The sequence below is a fragment of the Phacochoerus africanus genome, chromosome 8 (assembly GCF_016906955.1).
Source record: "Phacochoerus africanus isolate WHEZ1 chromosome 8, ROS_Pafr_v1, whole genome shotgun sequence".
In the NCBI taxonomy this organism is placed as follows: domain Eukaryota; kingdom Metazoa; phylum Chordata; class Mammalia; order Artiodactyla; family Suidae; genus Phacochoerus; species Phacochoerus africanus.
The window spans coordinates 69713178-69732099 of NC_062551.1; the positions used below are offsets into that span (position 1 = coordinate 69713178).

Sequence of the window (18922 nt, forward strand, 5' to 3'; positions counted from 1 at the left end):
AAAAAAAGAAGAAGAAAAAGAAATGAGAGAAGCAGACACGGGTGTAGACACAGAAACCAGGGAGTCGGGCCGTTCGTGTCCCCAACTCACCTTCCAGGCAGACACCAGGCCTTCTGCATGATGTCCCCTTACTTTGTTGTTTCATCCAGTCTCCTCCTTCCCCCTCCAACCCCTTTTTCTCATGGCGGGAGCTGGGGTGTCCGACAGCCCTTCCTTCCTTGTCCTGGGCATGGTCTTCAGCATGTCCTACTTGCCTGGACAAGAAGAAGAAAGAAAGAAAAAAAAAAAGCCCCTTTGTCATTTGGAAGACCGGCACATCTGTCCTAAAACTGTACCTGTTGGGGGCCCTGGGCCATGCGGTCCCCTTCTGTCCTGTGGTCATTCGTTTAAGAAGGTGACGGATGCAGGCTGCAAGGCTGGGCTGCTGGCATGCCTGATCCCCAGATTGTTAGGAGCAGAGGGTTGGGGTGTTTTGTGGCCCGTGGGGCTCAGCACCTTCCCTCATTAGTCTGCCTTGCAGCCCTGACCTGGGCCCTGGCCCCACCGGTTTCCCACCTCCTGTCTTGCTTCCCTTCCTTCTGTTTTCCCCACAGCAGCCAAAGCAGGCTTCTTCACAAAGCATACAGTCAGGCCACCTCTGTCCCCTGCTCAGACCCTCCAGTGACTTCCCACTGCGGTGGTGACAAAGCCTGGCTCCTCACCAAGGCTACGAGGCCCTACAGGATCAGCCTTCTGGTTTCTCCCAATCTCCTCTTTAACCCTTGACTCCCATCACCTGGTCTCCTGCCTCAGGGCCTTTGCACTTACCGTTCCAGGCCCCCAGAACCTTATTGCATAGGTCTTTGCTGGATCCTTCTCATCATTTAGGCCTCCACTCCATTATGTCACCTGAAGACCCTTCTCTGACCTGCCACCCAAAGGAGACCCTCCTTGCAAACCCCTGTTTTATCCTATTCCAACTCCTTGACTGTCTGAAATCATCTTCTTTATTGAATTGTTTCTTTTCTTTCTTTCTTTTTTTTTTGTCTTTTCCTGGTGGACTAAAAACTCCTAAGGGCAAGGATGGTACCTGTCCCCGTCCCTGATGGGCATATAGAGAGTGCTCAAATAAATATTTGCTGATTGAATGAGTGAGTGAGTGAGTGAATGAATGATAGGACTTGAGACCCTCAGCCTTCTGGGCGGAGGAGGGGCCCCACGTTCTTTTTCTCGAGGGTCTCTGGGAGGACGTGCTGGTTGAAGGATCTGACAGCCAGCAAAGGGTGGTGGTTTCTGGAAAGCTCCTTTGAGGTGAACCTGCAGGAGATGCCCCTGGAGGCAGGTCCTCCGGGTAAAGCATCTTCCGCTCGGTTTCTGAGAGGCTCCCTCGCTCTCACTTTCTGCTTAAGTTGGACGACAGCAAAGTGCCGTTTCCTTCCCCGTGGGAGAGTGGCTGGGAGACAACACCTGATGAGGAGGACTCCTTGAGGCTGAGAAGTCCTGAGAATAAACCCCGGTCCAGAGGCCCAATGTGAGAGAGTTCCCCGGCAGCTTAGAGGTGAGGACGCGGTGCTTTCACCACTGCAGTCCGGTGGTCTGGGAACTGAGATCCCACATCAAGCCACTGCTTGCTGTAGCCAACAAACAAGGGCCAATAAAGGCTCTGCTTTGAGGGAGTTCCCATCATGGCTCAGTGGAAATGAACCTGACTAGTATCTCTGAGGTCGCAGGTTCGATCCCTGGCCTCCCTCAGTGGGTTAAGGATCCAGCGTTGCCATGAGCTGTGTTGTAGGTCGCAGACGCAGCTTGGATCCTGTGTGGCTGTGGCTGTGGTGTAAGCTGGCAGCTGTAGCTCCAATTCAGCTTCTAGTCTGGGAACCTCCATATGCCGCAGGTGCAGCCCTTAAAAAAAAAAAAAAAAAAAAAACTCCAAAAAACTCTGCTTTGATCAGCATGATGCAGAAGGGTCTGTGTGGCCCCTGCGCCATGTGGCCCCAGCTGCTGGTCTTGGATCCTCCCAGCCTGGGTGGTTGCTAGCTGCTTAGACTATGTATGAAATCACCTTCTACACGTTTCTGTGCCTGAAGCTCCTCCTCTTGGGCTAACTGGGTTGTCACTTCAGGCTCTGAAGTCCAGGCATTGGACAGATGCTTTGTCCTCAGGTTAAGAACACACATGTCTCTCTCTAGACACAGGTTCGTAGGTGTATCCCGGGCCGGCCTCTAGACTCTTGCTTTAGAATAACAGGCAAAGGTCCCAGGCACGTTTTGCCCAGGGCACCCATTGGGGAGGAGGGTGTTTATCACTCAGATAAGCAGGGCACAATTCCCCTTTGTCCCCCCTCTGCCTGTCCCCTGCACAGACCTTCGGGGACTGACTCATGTTCCCTTGGGAAGCTGATCCCCTGGGCATGTGACTGCAGCACCAGAGAGCCTGTCTTTACGTTGACAGGCTGGGCAGCAGCACCTGCTCCGAGCGTCGGTCACGTTCATGATGGCCCCTGGAAAGAGGTAGAAATTAAGAGACCGGGACCTGCCAGCTCAGAGCCCCGGGAGGATGGAGTTTGAACAGGAATGAAGGAGAGCTTTCGGCAGTCCTGAGCCTGGCACAGGCCACCAGCTGGCGGGTCAGCCAGCCCAGAGGGGACCACGTGGGCTGCAAGCCCATTTCCAGGCTGGAAGAAGCATATGTGCCTCTGGGATTCCACATCCCTTTCTCAGTCTTTAAACAATAACTTAGGGTCTCCTGAAGCTTGCTGGCAAGTAAGGATGTACTTTTATCGACTCTTTGGAGAGGGAGTTCCTTTGTGGCACAGCGGGTTAAGGATCCGGCATTGTCTCTGCAGCAGCTCGGGTCGCTGCTGTGGTGTGGGTTCGATCCCCGACCTGGGAACTCCCACATGCTGCAGGCATGGCCCAAAGAAAGAGAGAAAAAGAAAATTTTGGAGAAACTCCTCTGCTGGCTGCTCAGGACTCAGGTCAGACCCCCTCCGACCTTCCCAGTTGAGAAACTGTTCTGCAGCTTCAGGCCAGAGGAAGTGCGTCTAACTGGGAACATGCGGGGACAGCTTTCAAAGGGATGGTGACTGAGATCCGCAAGCCAGGCTGGTGCTGCGGGCACGCAGCTCTTCTGTGGATTGCGCCAGGCTGGTGCTGCGGGCACGCAGCTCTTCTGTGGATTGTGCTGGCCCGGAAGTGGGAAGGGGAAAGGAACTGAGCGCCTTCTGGTCCAGTTTTCTTGGATATTTTGTTAATGATTCGGAAGTAGACAGCCTAAGTCCTCTCGGGATTCTGGATGACCAGGAGCGAGAAGGACGGCTCATGGTTCTGCACTGGCTGATCCCACTTCAGTGGGAGGTCCTGGCCCTCACCCGCTGTCTCTAGCCTGTCTCACTTGTCCCCTGGCTCCACAACTGTGGGCAGCCCAGCGATCCCAAGTTCTACTTCTGTGACTCCACAGCTCTCCTGAGCTCCGATCTAGACTTTGCCTCTTGGCTGTATTCACTGAGAGGCTGCGTTAAGCAGCTCAGATTCACTATGTCCGACCTGGAGCTCTTGCTGTCCCCCCACTCCCTCCCCAGATCTGTTTCTCCCTCATTCTTTCCCGTCTCTGTAAATATCCACCACTCATCCAGTCTCCCGAGCCCAAACCTGCCTGTCATCCTCACTGCTTCCCTCACTGTCCCCCCTCTGATCCACTTGAACTCAGATATATCTTGATTCCTTTTCTTTGGGATCAAGCTACTGTCAGCTGCGGCGTAAGCCACCCTGCGCTCTCCCACTTGTGTGCTTGCAACTCTGGAGCCCTTCCATAGCCAGCAGTAACCTTTCAGATGCAGCTCAGATCCTGTGGCTCCCTGGCCTAAAACCCTGGGGCTGGCTGTGCATCGCTGCTGGAGTGGCAGGTGCTTCCCCTGTAAAGGCTCTGCAGGACTGGTCCCTGCCCACCTCCCCAGCCCGTTTCCTCCCACACGCTCCCATGTGCTCCAGCAGCAAGGGCTCGTCTTCCATCACCTCTGGATGCCATGGCTCACCCTGGCCCTCCTCTCCAGTGTCCTCCCCTCAGAGGGGCCTTTCTTGGCCTCCCTCCTGCAGTGGCCGCTCCTGCTGTCCTGCATCCCATCATGGCTTAACACGCTGCCCTTCGCCGCATGGATACCGCGCGGGAACGGCTCCGTCTCTCCCACTGGTGTGTGAGTGCCTTGTGGGAGGGACCCTCTGTCTCCTTCACCACTGTGTTCCCAGCTCCTCACCCGATTCCTGGAACTTAATAAGTACTGGTTGAATAAACTGATAAATCTCAAACGGAGTGATAGTACATAATGGCCACTCCAGTAATACACGAGCGCTGGGTACATCTGTCAGATGAAATGACCAAGAATAATGGTTGAGTTCCCGCATTGAGCTGTAGGAAGTGAGTGTTTCCCTACAGGCTGGGAGACCCTGGTTTACTGTGAGAACTATCTGGACGGTTGGCAGCCAACAGGCTCGGTGACATGGCCACCAAAGAACTTTCAGGTTTCAGTGGAGAGCCAAACGCATGGGAATTGGGTGCCCAGAACATTCTTTTTGTTCGTTTGTTTTTGCTTTTTAGGGTTGCATCTGAGGCATATGGAAGTTCCCAGGCTAGGGGTCAAATCGGAGCTACAGTTGCCGGCCACAGCCACAGCCACACCAGATCCCAGGCGCATCTGTGACCTACACCACAGCTCATGGCAACGCTGGATCCTTAACCCACTGAGTGAAGCCAGGGTTCTAACCCACAACCTCATTGTCACTAGTCAGGTTCATTAACCACTGAGCCACTGCGGGAACTCCAGAACATTCTTCTACAATTGTTCTGCCAGGTCCCATCTGGAATATCTTGTTTTCTTGAAGTACCAAACTGGCAAAAAAAAAAAAAAAAAAAGGGCTAAATCTGCATTGAAAAGGAACAGAAGTGCTGGGGCCATGATCCAGCAGAAAGAACCATCAGATTAAAAACTCCAGGATTTCCTTTCGTGGCTCAGTAAAAACGAATCTGGCTAGCATCCATGAGATTGTGGGTTCGATCCCTGACCCCGCTTCGTGGGTTAAGTAAGGACCCGGCATTGCTGTGAGCTGTGGTGTGGGTTACAAATTCATTTCGGATTCCATGTGGCTGTGGCTGTGGCTGTGGTGTAGGCTGGCAGCTACAGCTCCAATTTGACCCCTAGCCTGGGAACCCCCATTTGCTGCTGGTGAGGCCCTAAAAAGATAAAATAAAAATAAAAACTCCATGTGCCTCTAGAAGGCAGCACAAAGGACAGGGGTTGACTCTTAGAGGCAGGCCATTTTCCAAGGGAAGAACTTTCTAAACACTAGAAGCTTCCAGAAATGCAATGTGCTGCCCTATGAATGGAAATAGATTCTTTCAGCTGCAAGTGGCAGAAAATTCAACTCAAACTACTCTTAAGTTAACAACAAAAAAGGCCAGGAGGAATTTTTTTTTTTTTTTTCTGATAGAATGGAAAATCCAGCAGCAGAGTGGAGCTTCAGGCATGGCTGGATCTAGAGGATCAAAGGATGTCCTCGGGACTTTGCTTCGCTCTCCACACTAAGCTCTGCTTTTCTCCACGTTGGTCCTTTCTCATGTTCCACCCCTCAGGGGAGCAGGTGCTCCCCAGGAGCTCTAGATAGATATTCTATCTTTTCTGCCCCCCCCCGCCCCCCAAGAGGAAGTCCCCAAAGCAGTCCAGATGTCAAAACCCACTGGATTGCCTTGATAGTCATATGCTCATTCTGGAATCACTGCAGTCAGAGAGGTGATTAGTTGGGCCTAAATCCCATTCCTGCTTCTTTTTTTTTTTCCCATTCCTGCTTCTAATTCAGTCCCCATTGGTGAGGAAATGCAGAGCTCTGATTGGCTGGGCCTGGGTCTCAGGGCCACTCCAGTAGCCAGGAGTGATGTCAACCCAGCCGAGCCACTTGGACTGAGGGTGGATTGAGTTAGTGCAAGGTCCCCGGCTCCCAGGTCAAGAAACCCAAAGTTCCAGCATCCAGAAGCCCCTCAGCACCGCCCCCCCCCCCCATAGCTGCCCCTCTCCCATCATCCCTATCTCTTCTTCTACCTGCATAGATCCTTCTGCAAATGCTTATTCTCCATATAAATGGGATCCCGCGCCCATACTCTTTGGTTCCTGACTCAGCTTTATGTTCGTGAGATTCATTTACGTTGGTCTTTGGAGAGCGGTCACTCTCATTGCCAGATAGCATTCCGTAGAGAGAGGAAACCACAATTTATTTTTCCATTCTTCTGCTGATGTGCATTTGGGGATGTTTCTGTTTGGGGCTTGTTATGAATAGCGATGCTCTGTTCGTGTGCCTGTCTTCCTGGAGTTTCTGGTGAATGTGTACCTAGGAATGGAATTAATTGCTGGGTCGCAGGGCACAAGTGTTCAGCTTTAGGAGGTGCTGCTAGAGTTTTCCAGGCTGGTTGTACCCATCTGCCTACTGGGGGCAGTTCTAAAGTCTCTGGATTTGGAGTTCCCTGGTGGCTCAGTGGGTTAAGGATCCAGTATTGTCACTGTTGTGGCTTGGGTTGCTTGTGTGTTGAGGCTTCCTCTCCAAGGAACTCCCACTTGCCCTCCAGCGTGGCCAAAAAAAAAAAAAGTCTCTGGATTAGCTGGTATCTGTATCCCATACATACTGAGAGTGGTGAGTCGGCTTCACAGAGAGTCGGGGCTTGTTAGCAGCTACACCCTTGGTCATGGGTGCACGAGGAGGGAAAGAATTTTTGCTTTTTCCTGTCTCATCTCTGGCATTTGATTGTGTCCTTCCCACACCATCCCAACTCTTCCTCTTTTAGGAGTGATTTTTTTTTTTCTATTTTCTTTTTAGGGCCTCTCTGAAGCATATGGAGGTTCCCAGGCTAGGGATCAAATCAGAGCTTCCGCTGCCGGCCTACACCACAGCCACAGCAACTCGGGATCTGAGCCGCATCTGTGACCTATGATGCAGCTTTCAGCGAAGGCGGATCCTTAACCCACGGAGCGAGGCCAGGGATCAAATCTGCATCCTCATGGACGCTATGTTGGGTTCTTAACTCATGGAGCCACAGCAGGAACTCCAGGAATGAGTTCTTGATTTCAAAGTGTTTCGCTGCCTTCGAGACGATGCATGCGTGTAGTCGAAAGCTTCATTGCCGCAGCGCCAAGGGGCGCATCTCTCTCGGAGCCCCATCCATCCCTTCAGCTAGAGACCTGGGGAGCACCTGCCGCACCTGCTCATCTCAGCCTCAGAACCGAGTGGACAAGGATGCCCCTGACTTCCTGAGCTCGGCCAAGGCCTTGTCAGTGGGTTTTCCAGAATTTCTGACTGTCCTTCACATTTTGAGTACAAAAAAAAATTCTCATTCTCAGAAAGAGGAACCCAAAGTAGGATGTGGTTTTACAATCAGAGGAAGTGGATCCCAGCAGTGGTAACATGGTGGCTCCGGGTGACACGCTGTCCAGTTTCTCGGAGCAGCTTCTGCATCTAAGTGAGGGCGAGGCCTGGGCCCAGCTGGCAGAGCCACCAGAAGAATGTCTCTCTCAAACTAAACATTTCCTTTCCACTGTTTTTAAAAGTCATTTAAATCTTTGTGACCTTCGGGTGGGGAAGTATGTCGAAAGAATAAAAATTATTCTAAAAAAAAATTTATTCTAAAAAAAAATTATAGAGTTCCCGTTGTGGTGCAATGGAAATGAATCTGACTAGTATCCATGAGGATGCAGGTTTGATCCCTGGCCTCACTCAGTGGGTTAAGGATCCAGCTTTGCCGAAAGCTGCAGTGTAGTTTCAAATGCAATTCGGGTCTGGTTTTGTTGTATCTGTGGCTTAGGACGGCAGCTGCAACTCCGATTTGACCCCTAGCCTGGGAACTTCCATATGCTGCAGGGGAGGCCCTAAAAAGAAAGGGAAAAAAAAAAAAAGACAACTCCCACAGAAAAATGGATGAGTTTATAAGCTGGCTATTTGCAGAAAGTAAAAACATTTTCCAGATAATGAGAGACATTCGATTAAAACAAGAGAGCATTTAATGCTGACCAGATTGGCAGAAATGAGTACATTAGACAATAACAAGTGAAAGAGTTCCTTTCGTGGCTCAGTGGTTAACGAATCCGACTAGGAACCTTGAGGGTGTGGGTTCGATCCCTGGCCTCGCTCAGTGGGTTAAGGATCCAGCGTTGCCGTGAGCTGTGGTGTAGGCTGGCAGCTGTAGCTCCGGTTCAACCCCTATCCTGGGAACCTCCCTATGCTGCAGATGCAGCCCTAAAAAGCAAACAAAAAAAAGAAAAGCAAAAAAAAGAAAGAAAGAAGTGAAGATGAAGCCCGTTGCTAATGGGCCACCGCCTCATCACTTTAGTCAAGTTAACCACGTGACTGTACTGACATAGGTGGTACCAGTGATCCAGCACCTCCACTCCAAGTGGACCCTCTCTACTCCTGCCCCGTCCAGCATGGCAGCCACGAGCCACACAGATTCCTTGAACATTCGGAATGTGGAGAGTGTGATTGAGGAATGGCATTTTTAAACGTTATATTTAACTTTAATTCACTTAAATGTAAGAATTGATCGCTTGTAATGGGAAACTTTCTTTTTTCTTTTTCATTTTTTGTCTTTTTAAGGGCCACACCCTCAGCGTATGGAGGGTCCCAGGCCAGGGGTTGAATTGGAGCTGTAGCCCCTGGTTTACACCACAGCCACAGCAGTGCCGGATCCAAGCCGCCTTTGCAACCTACACCACAGCTCGTGGCAACACCATGTCTTTTCACCCACTGAGCGAGGCCAGGGATCGAACCTGTGTCCTCATGGATGCTCATCAGATTGATTTCCACTGCACCACAAGGGGAACTCCATGTAACGGAAAACTTTTAAGTATATTATAGAACAGCTTGAGTCTGTGAACCTACTTTTTTAACCTGTAAGTTGTATGAAATCTACATAAAGATGAAATATTTCTAATGAAAATCTAGAGTCCAGGAGTTCCCAGTGTGGTACAGTGGGTTAGGGACTCGGTGTTGCCACAGCTGTGGTATAGGTCTCAGATGTGCTCGGATTTGATCCCTGGCCTGGGAACTCCCATATGCCATGGGTGTAGCCAAAAATGGAAAGAAAAAAAGAAAATCTAGAGTCTAAATTGCAACATACTGTAAGTGTAAAATACACACCAGATTTTGAAGACTTAATACCAAAAAAAGTCAGATAGCTTATTAGTAGTTTTTCTCTACTGATAACAGTTGAAATGACCATGGTTTGGCTATATTAAGTTAAATAGGTTACTAACTTAATTTTATCTGTGTCTTTTTACTTTTTCTTTTCTTTTTTTTTGGCCGCACCTGTGGCATATGGAAGCTTCCAGGCCAGAGATCAAACCCTCTCCTCAACAGCGAGCTGGGCTGCGGTAGAGACAACGCTGGATCCTTAACTGGCTGTGCCAAACTCCTCTTCTTCCTTTTTAAAAATGCGACTGCTGGTAACTTTGACATTGACACGTGGGTCACATTGTATTTCCCTTAGACTGCAGTTATCAAGGCTCTGATTTGTACACAAGGAGATGTGTGTGAGAATATACATTGTAGCATCATTTGTAATAACCAAAATGAATAGACACAAACCTTGAGGTTCTTCAACAAGAGAGGGGGCGTGAATAAATTATGCTTTATTTACACAGTGAAATACCACCCAAGAGTTGAAATGAATGAACTAGAGTTCCATGTATCATCATGGACAAATCTAATCTAAAGCTGAGGATGCCGAGTGGCAAAAAAACAAGCTGCAGAAGACTCATTAGTCATACAATGTTTTAAAGCATGGAAAAATATTAGGAATTGTTCGTGGATATGTATTAGTAGAATAAAAGGATAAAAACATGCATGGAAACTATAAACAACCAGAATCCAGGTGGTGGTAACCTGAAGTGGACAAAAATACTCCAGGGCTTCCAGTTGTGTCTGTAACATTTTGTTTCTTACTGGGGAGAGAGTTTGGCTGATGGAGCTATTTCAACAACTTGTTTGACAGCCAAAGCCATTTTTAGGCCGTTTAGTTTCTGCTCATAAAGTTTCAAAGAGAAGTTTCCTGTGGCTCAGCAGATTAAGGATCCGGCATTGTCATTGCTCTGGCTCCTGTTGCTGCCGTGGCATGGGTTCGATTCCTGTCCCAGGAACTTCCATATGCTGCGGGTGCAGCCAAAGAGAAAAGAAAAGTTTCAAAGAACTCCAGCCGTTGGGGCGTCTTAGGTCTGGGGCTGTCTGCCCAGTGATGGTGCCCTTTCCCATCTTTGCCAGCTGGTGTCCATGGCGAGGCTTCTGTGTGTTTGTGTCCCTGAGAAGAAATGATTTGACTTGGGTCTGTTGGTGTCTTGAACTGGGGGTGCTGCTGTGAGGGATGCAGACAGAGTGCTCCCCTGCAGTGAGAAGGCAGTTCAGCCTAGCCGGCGACCTGGGGCAGCAGGAGCCAGCCACTAGCAGCCCCTGCCTGGGACTCCCTCCCAAGCCACCTGCTGGCCAAGGTCCGGACAGCCTGTTTTTCCAAAGGTCCTTTTAAAGGACTCACCCAGCAGGCGTTCCCATCGTGGCTCAGCAGAAATGAATCCAACTAGCATCCATGAGGACACAGGTTCAATCCCTTGCCTGGCTCAGTGGGTTAAGGACGTGGCGTTGCTGTGAGCTGTGGTGTAGGTCGCAGATGCAGCTCCGATTCAACCCCTAGCCTGGGAATCTCCATATGCTGCGAGTGTGGCCCCAAAAAGACAAAAAATAAAAATAAATACATAAATAGGACTCGCCCAGCACATCTGAAGGCCTCATTCTGCCTGTGCTTCCTTTGCAGGACGACTGGTATCTGAGAAGTAAGAGAGCAGGATGCCCCCAGGGGTTGACTGCCCCATGGAATTCTGGACCAAGGAGGAGAATCAGAGCGTAGACGTGGACTTCTTGCTGCCCACGGGGGTCTACCTGAACTTCCCCGTGTCCCGAAATGCCAACCTCAGCACCATCAAGAAGGTACGATTTTTTTTTTTGTCTTTTTGCTATTTCTTTGGGCCGCTCCCGCGGCATAAGGAGGTTCCCAGGCTAGGGGTCCAATTGGAGCTGTAGCCACTGGCCTACGCCAGAGCCACAGCAACGCGGGATCCGAGCCGCATCTGCAACCTACACCACAGCTCATGGCAACGCCGGATCGTTAACCCACTGAGCAAGGGCAGGGACCGAACCCGCAACCTCATGGTTCCTAGTCGGATTCATTAACCACTGCGCCACGACGGGAACTCCAAGAAGGTACAATCTTGACCTTAAAGCTCCCTCTCAGAGCTTGGAACTCAGACCGACAGGCAGGCAGACACTCACAGTCTCAGGCATAGTTTCTCAGATATGAGATCCTCAGCTGTGAATATGAAAAGATAAAAATCATATCCAAGAATTTTATTTATTTATCTATTTCGCTGCGCCCATGGCATGCAGAAGTTCCTGGGCCAGGGATCACACCCACGCCATGGCAGCCGAGTCGCAGCAGTGACCACGCTGGATCCTTAAGCCACTGAGCTAACCAGGGAATTCCAATATCCAGCATTGTTTGAACAGTCACCCTGAGAACCCACCGAGGTTCCAGTTTTCGGCTCCCCCGCCCCCGCCTGTATCAGTTTGTGTTTGCCTTCCCTAGATTCCAGCCAGAGCTTTGGGGCGCTGGTTCTCAGGGTGCTCTTTCTTCCTCTCCGTCTCTGTGCTGTCATGTTTGAAACCACATCTCATCCATGGCCACTGAGGCGTTTTACCAGCCTTTTGTCTTTAGAGCTGTCGTCATAGTAAACATCACCTTTGGAAGTGGTTTTTGGCTTCGTTGGATAATTTTCGGGGTGGCTTATGGAGTCAAAGGATTAAACATCGGGATGGTATGTGGTAGATATTGTCTTGTGACCTTTCAAAGGGTGTGTCCCACTTGCACCATGTGGGTTTCATGGGTCATACTAGAGAACAAGCCCTGGGGTTTGAAAAGCTATACTTGAGAACAGAAAAGAAAGAAGAGAACAGTGGGCCATCCTGGATTTTTGTTTGTTTGTTTGTTTTTTGTTTGTTTTTTAAATTTTCCCTTCCTGGGTGTTTCTTTAAAAATTAAATTTCTTTTTTTACATTTCAAAAGTGATGTTGACCCTTTGAAATTTAAGAGAATAAGAAAAAGTAGAAGGCAGAGTTCCCTCTGGGGCACAGTGGGTTGAGAATCCGACTGCAGCAGCTTGGGTCTCTGTGGAGGCGTGGGTTCAATCCCCAGCCCAGCACAGTGGTGGGTTTAAGGAATCTGGTATTGCTGCAGCTTTGGATTTGATCCATAGCTTCCATATGCTGCTGGTGTGGCCATAAAAGTAAATAAATAAATAAATAAATAAATAAATAAATAAATAAATAAATAAATAAATAAAGGAAGGAAGGAAGGAAGGAAGGGAAGGAGGAAGGAAGGAAGAAAAGGAAAGGAAAGGAGAAAAGAAAAAGTAGAAAGAAAAAAATTAAGATCCAGCCATAAGAGAAAAGTTACCCTCTGGTCCCTGGTATAAATAAAAATATGAAGAAACTGGAGTTCCCATCGTGGCTCAGTGGAAAACGAATCTGACTTGCATCCATGAGGACAAAGGTTGGATTCCTGGCCTTGCTCAGTGGGTTAAGGATCTGGCGTTCCTGTGAGCTGTGGTGTAGGTCACAGACGTGGCTTGGATCTGGCATTGTTGTGGCTCCGGCCTAGGCTGGTGGCTACAGCTCCAATTAGACCCCTAGCTTGGGAACCTCCATAGTCAATGTGGCCCTAAAAAGGCAAAAAAAAAAAAAAGAAGAAGAAGAAGAAGAAACTGAAATTGAATTAGGATATACGAGGTGTTGGAATTTTAATAACCTGCATGTATAGCTCTGTAAGCTGAAAAATAAGATTAACTTATTAACTTGATATTTACATAGTTAACAACATGAAAAAGATGTTATAATGTTAATTCAGAAAGATATAAAAATTTATAATCAGAATTGTCACAAACACACAAAAACAAAATAGAAAACAGTTCTTGTTGCAACTCCCCAGCGCTGCCATTGTAGGGTGAACGCCACTAAAGATGGTGTGGAGGTGAAGGGGCCTGGCTGTCTTCTGATAATTTGGCAAACCCTAGCTTGCCAAGTCACGGGCTGCAGTAATTAATACATTTATTATTCTTTTATGGGAATGGGCTTGCATTACAGCTGCTTTTCTACTAGGTTTTTTTTTTTTTTCCCACGTGATGCTGTATCTTGGATCAGACTCCGCCCCCCAATCTATCCTTAGATTCTGGGTCATGCCCCGTGCCCTCCCTTTGCACGGATGGACCATAATTATCCATCCCCCTGTGGCAGAAAAATAGGGCTGTTTTCTCCTTTTCCATCTTCTCTGTGACTGCTGTGAACACCGCTGCACTAAAATTTGTTAGTGGTGATCTCTGGGGACACCTCTCCCCCAAGGCCCCACACTGGCAGCCTTAGCTGAACCTGTCCCGCAGAGGCGTTTATGGCCCCCTCAGTGTGTGCCCTTTTTTTTTTTTTTTTTGGTCTTTTTAGGGCTGCATCGGTGGCACATGGAATTTCCCAGGCTAGGCGTCAAATTGGAGCTGTAGCTGCTGGCTTACCTACGCCACAGCCACAGCAACTCAGGACCTGAGCTGCATCTGCAACCTACACCACAGCTCACGGCAACGCCGGATCCTTAACCCACTGAGCAAGGCCAGGGATCGAACCTGTGTCCTCAAGGATGCTAGTTGGATTCATTTCCGCTGAGCCACGACAGAAACTCCGTGTGCCCCTTTTCTGAATTCGTCACCAATATTTAAAGATTAGGGTGCCGAACCCCAGAACAATTAGCTGGGTGTGTGGAGGTCCCATCTGGTGGACCCAGATCCCAGGAGAACTACAAGGGAAACCGTAGGACCAACCGCTCAGCTTCACATTTTTGTGCATACCTGGCCCCCTTTATAGAAAGGCAGTGGCGGAGCCTCCTGGTGACCCACTGGTCAGTGCTCAAGGGATGGAAGGGATGGCTGTGCTGGGATCTTGCCTCTGCCCCCTTGTCAGGGTCTTGAGGCCAGACTTCCCCTGCCTCCCGCTTCTCTGTGGCCATGCCTGCTTTGGAGGAGGGGCTGACCAGCGACTGTCCCTCGCAGGTGTTGTGGCACCGAGCCCAGTATGAGCCACTCTTCCACATGCTCAGCGACCCCGAGGCCTACGTGTTCACCTGCGTCAACCAGACTGCGGAGCAGCAGGAGCTGGAGGACGAGCAGCGGCGGCTGTGCGACATCCAGCCCTTCCTGCCGGTCCTGCGCCTGGTGGCCCGCGAGGGTGACAGGGTGAAGAAGCTCATCAACTCGCAAATCAGCCTGCTCATAGGCAAAGGTGCCCTGCTGGGGCCAGGCGGTCCTACCTCCGCTGGACCCGCGCACACACACGCACCTGCGCACACGCACACGCGCGCACACACGCCCCCGTTCCGTTCTGCCCCGCCCCACCCTCAACTCCCACCCCTGACCCCCTGCCCCTCCCCATCCCGACCCCTACCCCGACCCCCAGGCTGACCCGACTTCCCCTGCCTCTCAGGGCTCCACGAGTTCGACTCCTTGCACGACCCGGAGGTGAATGACTTTCGAGCCAAAATGCGCCAGTTCTGTGAGGAGGCGGCCGCCCGCCGGCAGCAGCTGGGCTGGGAGGCCTGGCTGCAGTACAGCTTCCCGCTGCAGCTGGAGCCCTCCGCGCGGAGCTGGGGGCCCGGCACCCTGCGCGTCCCCAACCGCGCCCTCCTGGTCAACGTCAAGTTCGAGGGCAGTGAGGTGAGCCGTGGCCCCCGCCGGCCCCTGTGCTGTGCGCAGGCTGCCGTGTCCATGGGCACGTTTCCCCTGTGAGACTCCGGGTCACCCACCAGCCCCCCCAGTTCACCCTCCCACGACAGCAGGCGGCATTCGTGGCGTGTCCATGCATGCCAGGGGCTGGGCCGCAGGTCCAACCAGGCGAGTTCCACGAGGCAGAGTGAGCATGTGTCTTTGGTCCTTAGTCCATTCATTCATCCAGCAGTTGGCCACGTGCCCTCGCGGAGCTCGCACTGGGGGGCACAGGAGGGGCCTACATCATGCTGATGGGCAACCCACCCCCTGTGCCCTAGAGCCCTGTGGGCTCTGGCCACGGAGGGCTGACCTCCCCTCCCCCTCCCCTAGGAGAGCTTCACCTTCCAGGTATCGACCAAGGATGTGCCCCTGGCCCTGATGGCCTGTGCCCTGCGGAAGAAGGCCACGGTGTTCCGGCAGCCGCTGGTGGAGCAGCCGGAGGACTATACGCTACAGGTGAACGGCAAGCATGAGTACCTGTATGGCAGCTACCCGCTCTGCCAGTTCCAGGTGAGGGCCAGGGGCTGGGAGGGGCCCTGGGCGCCGGGGTTCCCCACAGCCCTTCCCGGGGGGCCTGAGTTGGGGCAGGGAAGCTGGTCCCTGGCCTCCTGTGAGCCCCCAAGCCGGACTTTGTGGGTCACAGTGAGAGTGTCCCCTGGCTGGGGAGGCTCTCCCCATGAGCACGGGGAGGTGGGTAGGGGCAGGAGAGACCCCAGAAGGCCTGGCATAGGCAGTGGTCGGCCTGGGGGAGTCCCTGGATGGCCAGCGGTCCTGGAAGAGTTGGGGCCACCCCACTGGTCTGCTCACTGCACCCCCATCTCAGTACATCTGCAGCTGCCTGCACAGCGGGCTGACGCCCCACCTGACCATGGTGCACTCCTCCTCCATCCTCGCCATGCGGGACGAACAGAGCAACCCCGCCCCCCAAGTCCAAAAGCCCCGCACCAAACCACCCCCCATTCCCATGAAGAAGGTGAGCCAGCGCCTCGCGCTTCCTCTCCCCTCCAGCCCTTCCTCCCGCCGTTGTCGTCCAACTCGAGAGCCTATTGGGCAGCACACTGGGCCAGGGGCGGGGCCAGGGGCAGGGCCAGGGCCCCTCACCCAAGCCCCTTGGTTGGTCCATGTTCAGAGTCGGGCCTTTGAGCATCCGTGGCCAACAGCACTGGTGTGCGGGGGTGGGGCCCTCAGGCCACCCCTCTCCTCGCAGGACCTGCTTCCTGCAGGATTAGCAGAATTCCATTCCCTGGGGAGCTCAGAGGTCTCGGGACCCCTCGGGCACCTGCGCAGCAGGTTTACCGGTAACCGCTGGTGTTGTGGGCTCTACAGAGCTTTACCGTAAACCTGCAAAACCACCCCCCCCCATGACCAAGGGCCTTGTCACGGGGGCCAGCCTCCTCAGAATTCCTCTGCTTCAATGGCCCTGCTTCTCTGTCCACCTCCACACCCAGCCCTCCTCCGTGTCCCTGTGGTCCCTGGAGCAGCCCTTCTGCATCGAGCTGATCCAGGGCAGCAAAGTGAATGCCGACGAGCGGATGAAGGTAGGGCTCCTGGGCTGGGAAGGGGACGGGGACGTGTGTTTTTTGCACAAACACGGTGGCTGTGGCCTGGGGGGGTGGCAGAGGAAGAAGGGGGGTCACACGAAAGCCACCTGACCACATTACCCAGCATCCCTGCCTGGGGTGGCTGTGAGCTGATTCAAAACAGGAAGCGGGGAGGGAGCAGACCGGCCTGCCAGGGAGCCGATTCGGAGAAACCAGGCCCAGTGAGTTCTGGGTATTGACTTTGGTGGAGGCTGTGGGGCCGGGCCCAGCCCAGGGATGTGGGAACCACAGAGTCTGGGAGGTGACAGGAGCAGAAGAGGCACGGCTCCAGCTGGGCCAAGGGCCTTGGAGCTCCCAGGGAGCACCTGGGGTCGGGGGGCGTGTGCAGCACAGGCTTCAGCCTCGGGGCCAAGCCCACTTCTGGGTCATTCACGCACCCACCTCCTCTGGCCTCGAGATGACCTGATTTGAGGAAGTTTTTGCAGGACAGGGTCCGAGGAGGTTAGGGCTCTTTAGGGAGCAGTTTTTTTGTTGGGGTAACTTCACAAGCAGGGCAGGTCTGGCTTCCCATAGACGAATCATGGAGGGTTGGATGGAGACAGATTTCGGCTAGGTGATGCGGTGGAGTTGGAGGAGGCAGGGCAGGGTATGCAGGCGACCTTAAATCCTTCCCTCCTTACCGCGGCTCAGATGATCCTCAGCCATGCGGGAGCGCTTGGGTGCCTGAGCCAGAAGGGCCCCTGGAGCTCCCGAGCCCCGATGGGGAAACTGAGGCCCAGAGCAGGGGAGGGACATGCCCTGGGGTCCCGCCTCGATGCCCTCTCCTTCACCCCAGGGGCCCCCCATCCCCTGCATCCATTCCTCTACCGGACTGCCTTCTTCCAGGCGGGGAGTGGGGTTCAGATCCCCATGAAATGAGGGTGTTTCTGCAGGAGCTTCGAGCCTTGGGCAGGACGGCTGGGAGGGGAGGGGAGAGGGAGGCTGGGCCTCGGCCACCTGTCACCCGCACCCGCACCTTCCCCAGCTGGTGGTGCAGGCCGGGCTGTTCCATGGCAACGAGACGCTGTGCAAGACAGTGTCCAGCTCGGAGGTGAGCGTGTGCTCGGACCCAGTTTGGAAGCAGAGGCTGGAGTTCGACATCAATGTCTGCGACCTGCCGCGCATGGCCCGCCTCTGCTTCGCCCTCTACGCCGTGATTGAGAAGGCCAAGAAGGCTCGTTCCACCAAGAAGAAGTCCAAGAAGGCGGTGTGTGGCACCGGTTGGGAGGCGGACCTCGGGCAGCCTGTGCCGGACCAACCCCATCCTACAGCCCCCCGGGGCCACTGCCTGTCCCACTCCCCCAGTCCTAGCAGGCATGCAGCCTGGGGACGGCGTCCAGGAGGGCCTGCGGACCCCAGCCTCCCCACCCGTCCCATGCTGGCCTCCGCCCTGCCCGGGACAGTGCTGGGTTCCTGGGCTCGTGAGCAGTGATGGCCCAGAATAGCTGGGCCACGGGGCCCTTGGTCCTCACGGGAACCTGGAGGCAGCTCCCTGGGGTGGGAGGACAAACACGGTGTCCTCACAGGGAGCAGGTGGCCTGAGTCAGCAGCCAACTGGGGACCGAGTGGTGGTCGGCCACTGAGTCACGGGGCCCAGGATGTGACTGGCCCCCAAGCCACGCTGACTCACTCACAGCCAAGCTGGGCCGGCTCTTGGGGCCAACGCGGTTTGTTTGAGGCTTTCTTAAGAAGCCAAGAGTGGGATGTGTCCGGCAGCAGAGGGGAGCTGAGGGGTGGCCGGCCCTGCTGGCTGTCTCGTGGGGAGTCTGGGCGAGGGTAAGGAAGCTTGGCCTGGCTGGGCCTATCCTGCAGATGAGCAAACTGAGGCTTTTCAGCGGCGGGCCCTGACCTGCCTGGCTTCTTTCCTAGGACTGCCCCATCGCCTGGGCCAACCTCATGCTGTTTGACTACAAGGACCAGCTCAAGACAGGCGAGCGCTGCCTCTATATGTGGCCCTCGGTCCCAGGTCAGCCCAGGCCCCGGGGGTGGGGATGGGGTGAGTGGGGGGTTGGGGTCCCAGACATGGATGGTACCATTCCCCTTGCAACTCCATCTGTCTGTGTCCAGATGAGAAAGGCGAGCTACTGAACCCCGCGGGGACCGTGCGGAGTAACCCCAACACTGAGAGCGCGGCTGCCCTGGTCATCTTTCTGCCCGAGGTGGCCCCGCACCCTGTGTACTACCCTTCCCTGGACAAGGTCAGTGAGGGGCCCCTTGACCTTCCCAAATGTCCAGGACCCACCCTTCCCAGAAACCTTGAAGCTAAAGGCTGACATTCCTGATCCTGCCTCGGGGGGCCCCCCAGGTCCTGGTCCCTGCACCCTGTGAGCTGCCTGGGGCTGGGCACACCTGGGAGCTTCCTTGACCCTGGAGTTGGGCACACCTGGGGGCTGGGCACACCTGGGGGCTTCCTTTACCCTGGAGTCCTCATGTGCCCTAGAGCAGTGCTTCTCAACCAGGGGCCACGTTGCCCCTCAGGGGACTTCGG

General features: G+C 53.4%; 1 protein-coding gene across 6 annotated transcripts in view; it reads left to right on the top strand.

The window, feature by feature from the left end:
* PIK3CD (phosphatidylinositol-4,5-bisphosphate 3-kinase catalytic subunit delta) overlaps positions 1-18922 on the top strand; it is a 59657-nt gene that overhangs the window by 33933 nt on the left and 6802 nt on the right. For 4 of the 6 annotated variants that reach the window (XM_047791662.1, XM_047791659.1, XM_047791661.1 and 1 more), the window contains 9 exons: positions 10813-10985; positions 14144-14372; positions 14574-14803; positions 15185-15364; positions 15678-15827; positions 16303-16392; positions 17420-17641; positions 18304-18400; positions 18502-18632. In XM_047791662.1, coding sequence (XP_047647618.1) covers positions 10845-10985; positions 14144-14372; positions 14574-14803; positions 15185-15364; positions 15678-15827; positions 16303-16392; positions 17420-17641; positions 18304-18400; positions 18502-18632 — 1470 coding nt within the window. In that variant the 5' untranslated portion in view covers positions 10813-10844. Of the gene's footprint in view, positions 1-10812; positions 10986-14143; positions 14373-14573; positions 14804-15184; positions 15365-15677; positions 15828-16302; positions 16393-16461; positions 16617-17419; positions 17642-18303; positions 18401-18501; positions 18633-18922 lie in introns of those variants that run through there. The other 2 variants (XM_047791663.1, XM_047791664.1) reach the window with 2 other exon arrangements.